Source organism: Nicotiana attenuata, chromosome 10, assembly GCF_001879085.1.
Source record: "Nicotiana attenuata strain UT chromosome 10, NIATTr2, whole genome shotgun sequence".
Taxonomy (NCBI): domain Eukaryota; kingdom Viridiplantae; phylum Streptophyta; class Magnoliopsida; order Solanales; family Solanaceae; genus Nicotiana; species Nicotiana attenuata.
Genome location: NC_031998.1, coordinates 19,293,799 through 19,303,096, shown reverse-complemented (window position 1 = coordinate 19,303,096; position 9,298 = coordinate 19,293,799). Strand labels below are relative to the sequence as shown.

General features: G+C 35.3%; 1 protein-coding gene across 1 annotated transcript; it reads right to left on the bottom strand.

Moving 5' to 3' along the window:
* LOC109233111 (probable U3 small nucleolar RNA-associated protein 11) lies at window positions 2,646-7,390 on the bottom strand. The gene is made up of 9 exons (XM_019398877.1): window positions 7,306-7,390; window positions 7,033-7,179; window positions 6,844-6,934; window positions 6,091-6,182; window positions 5,904-5,997; window positions 5,722-5,801; window positions 4,473-4,556; window positions 3,236-3,335; window positions 2,646-3,150 (listed from the first exon to the last, which is right to left on the bottom strand). The coding sequence occupies exons 2-9, from the start codon at window positions 7,086-7,088 to the stop codon at window positions 3,058-3,060; spliced, it is 690 nt and encodes a 229-aa protein (XP_019254422.1). The 5' UTR covers window positions 7,089-7,179; window positions 7,306-7,390; the 3' UTR covers window positions 2,646-3,057.

The window sequence follows — 9,298 nt, the reverse complement described above, 5'->3', positions numbered from 1 at the left end:
ATTCAAGATTATTCTCATCTATTGTCTCAATATGATATCCATTTCTGCGGATATCTTTAAAACTCAACAAGTTCCTCTTGGACTTGGAGGAGAACATTGCATTCTCTATGATAAGTATTGTTCCCTTAGGCAGAGTTATAGTAGCTCTTCCAGAGCCTTCAATTAAATTACTACTACCCGAAATTGTAGTAACATCTGCCTTACACATACTTAAATGAGAGAAATATTTCTTCTCTTTGAATATTGTATGTGTCGTACATGAATCAATTAAACTAATATTTTTACAATTGAACTTTGATCCAAATTTATTTTGCGAGGTATCCATATTTGCTTCCCATGGTTTGACATACAAAAGAAATATACGAATAAATGTTAGTATTTTCAGAGATAAAGGGAAATAAACAAAGTTAAATCAACGATTCAATAATGAGATAATTGTAATCAATTGACATATTCATAATATTAGTCGCGACCAACAATATGTTAACACAAACCTACTGTCATAATTCACATAAGTATTTATTATTTTTAAATACACATAATACAATTTATGTTGGTAATCAATAATCGTGACAACTACTATATGAAAAATAAAATAAGCATAAATAATTTTGCAGTTAAAACTAAAGCACTTAGAATACTATTTGTAGAATTTAGATATTGTGCTACAATAACTGTACTACATACATGTTTAGAGGAAGTAAAAAGTAAAAAAAATTGCCCCCTATAGCAGCAAAAGAAAACATAAACTAGTTAGTTTGTGATATAGGTGCAAACATTGTCACATATGTTAACATTCAAACATGACGATCATTAGTATTAGTTATTAATTTGCTTATTGAGCCTTATTAACATAGTCAAGCATTTCAATACATATTTCTAAAAGTATGAGGCAAGGACATATTAAAATTCCTCACTGTAATAGCTCTAAGACTTAGTTGCATAATGTAAGATGAAGATTCTTATGACGAGCAAGGCGTAAACATTGTTTAAAACGAAACACTATTCCATAAAATTAATAATACGAATTGATACTAATGACTACTACTCATGTAAAGAACTATGATTACATGATGTTTATTCACTAACTAATACAAATAAGCAAAATAAAATCAAACTACTCAATCTTCTTTAATCACAGATCCATCACCGATCAAGTGGTCTATTTTTCCATCAGGGCGCTCAAAGAAGTCTGCCACATCCAAGTGGGTGATGTCAAAATCATTGTCAGAGACAAAATTTGCTTCAGGGCCTTTATTCTTTAGAGATGCTTGATAAAGCTCAACCAAATGTCTTGGTACACGACAAATATTGGCTCAATGCCCTTTTCCACCGCAACGATAGCATTCAGTTTCTGAGCCATTTGCTTTTGGCTTCTCATCTTTCCCTTTCCACTTTTGGTGGTTATTTCTCTTTGGGGGATGATTAACACCAGGAAAATTTCTTCCTTGTCTACGGCCACGACCACGGTTACGACCATGATCACGATCACGACTACGAATAGAGTCACGGCCTTTTCCACGCTTAGCATAATGGGAATACACCCCATCCACTTCAGGCAATGGTGTAGACCCAGTGGTCGATTTTCGTGATTTCTCATGAGCAAGTCATTGTTTCGCTCAGCCACAAGGAGAAGAGAAATCAGCTCAGAGTACCTTTTGAAACCTCTCTCTCTGTACTGCTGTTGCAGAACCATATTGGAGGCATGAAACGTTGAAACGTTTTTTTCAAGCATATCATAATCACTGATAGTATCTCCATAGAGTTTCAATTTAGAAGTAATTCTGAACATCGCAGAATAATATTCAGAAACAGACTTAAAGTCTTGGAGCCTCAGATGAGCCCAATCATATCGTGCTTGTAGAAGAGTGACCAACTTTAAGTTGTCATATCTTTCTTTTAAGCCATTCCACAAAATAAGTGGATCTTTGACTGTGAGATATTCAATCTTCAACCCTTCATCAAGGTGATGGCGCAAGAAAATCAAGGCCTTAGCACAGTCTTGGGTGGATGCTTTATTTCTGTCTTTAATGGCGTCTCCAAGACCCATTGCATCTAAGTGGATTTCAGCATCCAACACCCATGTCATATAGTTCTTGCCCGAAATTTCAAGGGCAACGAACTTTCTTTTCATAATGTCAGTCATAATTAAAAAGAGGAGAAAAATTACCTTAATCTTCTCAAAGAGCTTCTTGAGACGGTAGAGTCTCGTGCTGATAACGTGTTACAAAACAATAAAAGAACAAGAGCAATATTGCAGAGAAAGAGAGAGAGGGAATTCTTATTGAATTTAGGGATGAATTACAATGGAATAGAACCCTCTATTTACAGGGAGAGGTTGACTTAGCCACCAAGTAATAAACCCTAGAATCTCTCTAAATATGGACATTCACCATAAATAGAATTCTATTTATAACACCAAGATATTTTTAAATTTTGTTTTAAAAGTGCCAAGTAGCCTCTTCTTTTAATATGCCACTTAACCACAAGCTTGACTACAATAGGTCCTTTAAGTTCAGGTGTAGATCAATTGCAACACCATATTATACTACTATGATCAATTATAATTCTTTAAGTTTGCAAAAATTAACCACATCTGTTGCTACGGAAGATTTTTAGCTAATCCTTACGAGATTACATTTTCGTTTCTCAAACAAACGCGACTAATTTAAACCTAAAATCAAAATATCCAAAATTACAGAATCAGAACAACTACAACAGCTAAGCTTAATAGAAGCGCATTTTACATGCATTTGCCCTTACACAGCTAGAGCCTGTGAAGCACCATATGGAATTATGAATAATCCCTCATATTCTACAGAAATGTTTAAGATGTTCAACAATATGATTCATGATGAAACAGCCATATCCAGCTTTGTTTCCGCGAATGGATGTTGCAGAAGGTCCATATAAGATCTCACCCTGATGGAAGCAACCCAACAAAATTGTAAAGCTACAATATCCTACGAATCCAACTAGGCAGTGGTTCTACGCACTTCACTCGAATTCTTGATATGACTCTCCAAACACTTCCCGATGTATCATACATAGAAATTCTCAGCGCTTTCGTTCTTGTCTCCATTTGTAGATAGGTTTGGTTGTTGGGTTAACAAGCTCATCTTCACGAAGTTTGCGTTTCCTTCCCGATTTCTGGTAACATGAAAAGAATAATTCTTGAATCAAAGCTTACAATCGATGAATACGACGAAGATACAACCTTAAAATGAACAAACACCTGTAATTCTTTTTGCATGGCCATGTCCATGTATAGTTTCTCTAAATCTTTCACTCTGCTCTTTCTTGCTTCCAACTCTCGGTAAGAGGCAGCTGTCTTCCTGCGCAGGAGATTCCAATAATAAAAAAGTTGACCATCTTTGCTTTGAAACCAAAAGGAAGTTAGCGAATTCATTTATGGAAGTGCAAGAATTCGCCCCTACCCCAGCATAAGGAAACAAAACAAAGGATTAAGGCAAGTCCCATAATCAACTTTTAACCTAGCACTTCTACACAGAGTGTTGAGGCATTGGTGATTCTTGAACAACCAAGAAGGGGAACTTTTAACAGCTGATATTGAAGAACAAATAGCAGAAGCGTCAACAAGACGACACTTAAACATCAAGTAATCTGAACATACTAGGTTCTTTTAGGCATATCCCCAATGGATACTGTTTTTCAATTGCATTCTGAACAGATTTAACTTCCTGCAGTTAAAAATTGCTTCATTGTGGTTCAAGTGAAGGGAATTGGGAAAGGGTGACTGTAAGCAAGAACTACCGTTACCTTCAAAAATAAATGACTCCAATTTTTATTTTTGTTTTTAAAAACAAGGCCCCATGACATGATTGGTCTTTTAAGCTCCTCTTGACTAGCGAGCCTACATCACAAAATGTAGAAGACCACTTTCTAGTATAAAAAGGACTAAACCTTTTCAAAAATAATTATCAGCTATATGGATAAAGACGATCTGTAAGTTCCAATTGCAATTGATGTATTTTTCTACAAATCACTAAACTAGTAAGTTCCTTCATCCGTAAGAGAAAAAGTGAACCGTCATCCTATACTAATCTATTAAGGAGTCCCATGGAACAATATATCTGTAATCACAGTACCAAGAAATATCCAAGAGCCAGTGACACAAGGTTCGAAACTCAGTGGATAATGAGTCCGTCCTTCTACCATTCTCCACTTAAATACCAGGCTTTTGTTTGCGGCAAGATTCGAAGCCGTGACGCGCGCCTAACCCACACGTCGCATTGCGCTCTTATCACTAGACCAAAGCCCTAGGGGCGGATAGCTGATTAGCTGTTCTTATAAGGGAATTTAGGATCCAGTGTCAAAATCATCATAATAATGAAAACGTTTACACATCTTGACGAATTCTAAATCGATTGCTCAAAGGTTAAATCTTATACAAGTTCAAAACAAAATACATTAATCTGCTTTACAACATAAGAGAAAAAAGCTGACATTACCTTCTAATACTACTAGGCAAGTTCCCAGAAGCATCCAGATTACTATGTTCTGAAGCTCTAGACGCTAGCTCTTCGGCCTCCTCCCTATAAATAAACAAAACAAAGAAAGGAATTAGAATAAGAAACTGCAGCATAAAAAATATATTTTAACAGAAACAGCAAATTTAAAGTGAAATACACATGAAAAGGGGGGAAGAGGGGGGGGGGGGGGGGTAACTTAAAGAAATCCTGCCATCTCGCAGGAAGCCGCGTTCAGAGTCCAAGGAATTAAAAGAACTCTAATCTAACGCAAACACCAAAATGCAAGGTGTACCATATACTAAATCAACCTTGTTCCTGGCTGTCCAAAATGATTACAGTAGATTCTATATAAAGCTCTTAAGCATCCCCTATATGGCCCCACGTGATCCACTTCTCAAAAGGGTGGGAATTTGAGAATAGAGAACCAAAAAAGTGATAAAAGATAAAAAAAATGGCAAGCTCTAACTGTTTGAGGCTAAGTAAACCAAGTTAGAAGCTGTAAGAAATGAAAAGATATTGTAAACTACAAATCCTGGAAGGGTGAAATCCTGCTGCACGATTCAACCTTGACACTGAGATCCGCTAAGAGTTAAAACGATTCAATATTTCCGTTACTTATTTTTTGTTTTTGCCTTTTATTTTTCAAGAGTCCAAGTTTAGCTAGTTTCAACAATTAAGTATTAATTCAGGCTCCTGAGAGGCTCAGCCATGAGTGCTATTTAGAAATATGCATGCTATTGCTGCTTTATTAGGACAAATGAAACCAGAGGGAGGTAATGTGAGGAGATTATTTGTGAATAAAGCTTTTGCATTCATTAGAAAGAATACTACCAAACAGTAGGAAATCATTAGTCCTCCATAGACACGGCTCAATTGGTCATATATTAAAAGTCAACATAGATCAAGTTGTGAAGTTTCAATTCACGAAGAAAGCTAAAACTGAATGCAGTTTGTCAGGTCAATAAATGATTATCAAATAGATATCTCCAAATGAGTCATTTAGTCATATGGTAAACTTCAACCATTTTCTGAAGTTTAACGAGGTTTCAACCCATGAAGAAAGCTAAATATTGAATGCAAGTTGTCAAGTCAATGGCAATCAAGAAGATAGTTCAAAACGTGATTGTATTTGGCACATTAAAACAAGACTGTAAAGCCACGTTTTTCCAATAATGTACACAGAATGTGCAAGGAGGGGTTAAGAAATTCAAGAGGACTTATTTCTAACCTGTCTTCGGCATAGTAAACACGTCTATTTGATGGCTGATCATCAAGACAGTGCAGCATGGCAGTTAACTTTTCAATTTTCTGCATAGAATAAGAGTTAATGACAAGAAGGAAGGGAGATAGCTCTCAATTCTCTGCAGAGAGAGTAAATTACAACATGAACCACAATAGGCAATACTAAACCTTTTTCTCAGACTGAACTTTCTGTAAAATATAGCCTATATCCTGAGTCTTCATTAGCATGAGTTCGTCTTGAGTGTATTTATTTACTTGGCTCCTGCAAACATTGAAACAGTGTCCAAAAATTCAGGTCGATCACGATTGAGGAAGAAATTACCTCAACTAACAAATATGATTATTCATATCTTACTCCAATCTATGCACTCCTCCAACAGTTTTTGCTTTAACCATCTTGAAGTAGAACTCATCTGGATTCCGAAATGCTGCTTTTTCCTTGAGTTTCTGTAGAGCAAATAACAAATGGTCGTATTATTCACATATCAGATCAACTATAATGTAACAAATCCTTGAGGGCAAGAGATTAAGGTACAACCAAAGGAAAAACAAAAGAACATTCATGAATCCCTTCGAATTGACTACTTTCAAACACAACCAAGGATTGTGATCTTTTAATACAAATAAACTGTAAAAACCCCATTGTGGCAGGCTGACTTTCTTTCCTCCTTCCATCCTTTCTTTCTATTTCTTCAGTGGAATAACAAAGTTGGACCTTGCAGCATATATCACATAACCTTCTCTTTATGACCAAAAAATCTGTCTGGGACAAACCTTTTGGACCAACCGCAGCCTTTGAAACTCAGTAATAATGTGCCCGCCCCTCTACCCATCTTTACCTAAATACCAGGCTTGATTCGCATGGCACACGGCTCGAATCTGTGACCACTGACCTAAGTCACAAGTCCCTCCACCTTTGCTAAGCCCTGGGGGCAAATATCACACAACCCTTATAGCTTATTCATGTCTCAATCACGTTTGAAGCTATAAAATACTTCAATTTTTCATGGACTGCCAACTGCCAAGTCTAATTCAACTAATTTCATATCTATATTTTCTTCTAACTTCTAACCCTTTCAATTCCTTGTATATCAAAAAATAAACTTACCTGTAAAGTTTGCTCCTTTTTGAGGAATGCTGTGGCCCGAACAACATAATCTTTGTGTTTCTCGAGCAACCCAAATTTTTTCCTTGCTTGTCTGATAAAAATTTACAGCACAACCCCAAATCAGATTAAGCTAAAGCAACTCAAAGCATAGAAATTAGTATATATGAAAGTAATTAGAGAGTCACTTACGGCTGAGCTCGCTCCTTATGAGCTCGTCTAGGAATAGCATTCTTGAACGATGACATTTTTAACAATTGATTCACTGAACCAACAATGAACTATTTTTTCGAAGATTTCACCTTTTACCCAAGGAGCAAGTCAACTACAGAGAACCGCCTAAAATCAGCAAAACAAAGCAATTGTAAAAGACCCACATCAAAACCAATGAGAAAAAGAAAAATATTTGATACAAGAATAAGGAAATCCATTAAGGCTCATATTATAATTAGTGAGAAAACATACAGTTGAATTCAGAAATAAAATCAGAGGAGTTTAGTGCAGATAAATATGAGGAAGAAGAAGTGAAAAATGAAAGGAGGGTTTGATAGAACTGCTGGCAATTAAAATTTGGGCTTTATTAATTGGGCTATAGAGCGAGAATTGGGCTGACTGAGGTTTGGGCCAAGGTTAGGATTTTCAGGGGAAGTGCACAATTAGCCACTATTTAGAGTTATATTTACTCTTAAGCCACTATTTAAAATATTTTTAATATTCAGCCAGTGGTTTAATAGATTTTTTACCCGACCAAACGAAAATACCCTTGTGCTAGACTTATAACAACTCAAGCTGCTTCGTTGCATAAACCCTCGTTTGTCAACTCGATCAACTTCGTCAAAATCACAGAAGATTATGAGATAGCCATAAACCTTTCTCCTCCTATTTCAAACTGGAGAGTTCGGCTTTCTCCTCCCATTTCACCATAAATTCACATAACATTATCCACAAAAACAATAAGTTCTAATCAATTTTTTAGCTTTTAATCAATGCATAAACTTTCAGATATCTCTATATGCTTTTGTTTGTTTGGGTGGATTTCCCCTTGACAGTATGTATTCAATTTTTTTTGTGATATTATGTATTCGAAATTTATTTTTGGTATTAGTATCTATTAATTTGATGATAGAACAAACGTAAAACTTCATTATGTAATATTAATTTCAAAGTATGTCCTAATTTAGCACCTTCAATTGATAAAGTTTAGGACATCGTGTCCTTAAGTTCATGAATGTTGTGCAAATATGAAGTTCAAAGTGTGTCCTGAATTAGCAGCTTCTATTGATAAACTTTAGGACATCGTGTCCTTAACTTCATAAATGTTGTGTAAATATTAAAGACAAAGTATTCTGAATTTATACCTTTTATTGATAAACTTTAGGACATCATGTCCTTAACTTCATCTGTACAGTGTAAATATTTAAGGACAAAGTATCCTGAATTTGCACCTTCTATTGATAAACTTTAGGACATCATGTCCTTAACTTCATGTGTGTTGTGAAAATATTAAGGACAAAGTATCCTGAATTTGCACCTTCTATTGATATACTTTAGGACATCATGTCCTTCAATTCATATTTGCAGTGTAAATATTAAGTACAAAGTGTCATGAATTTCACCTTTTCTTGACTTGTAGGATGGATATAGTATGTATAGTTGTTGCTTTCAATTAAAATGGACTGCAGACTATAAGTATCTGGATCATCAAACAAAGTTTGTTCTTGTACCTGAGGCAATTTGATTTGAAGATTTTGTCAACCAGGTCTTTGAACTTATTGAATTGGATAGACACAAGATTAAAACAATGATATGGTTTGATATCAACCTGGGAACAAGCAAGGAATGCTTGTAACCAAAGATGAAGATCTCCGAACATGTATAGAGTTACTGAAAAGTTTCACTCTTCAAAGGCTATCGTTTCATTGTTGATGTTTCAGAAAGAGTTCTTTTTTTGTTGCTCTGCAAGCACGCAAGCACCTTTGAACAAGTCAACATAGAAACTCAACAAGACAAACAAAACAAATGCCAACAGATAATGAAAATAGATGCGGTCGAACCTGAACCAATAATTGAAGAAGTGCTTCAAACATTCAATTCTATTCAAATGGAAGGACAAAGCATTACAAAGATTTACAACCAACAAGATTTGGGTTTCAAGTCTTAGAGAGTGCACCAGTAATTGAAGAAGTTGCTGAAAAATCTTCTACCCAACTAACTAGATAAAGGTCAAGGTCGAAACAAAAAGAATCCCCAACTATAGTATTGAGAGAAAATGCTTCTTTGGATGAAATAAAAGTGGGATCAATATTTGAAAAAAAATAATAATTAACTGCTTTTCAAATGTAGCAATTAAAGGACATTTTGAATTCAAGGTTGTTAGATCAAGTTTAACAAGATATTTTTTAAAATGCAATGATGAAATATGTGGGTGATGTGTGCATGCTTTCAGAATTAAAGATTC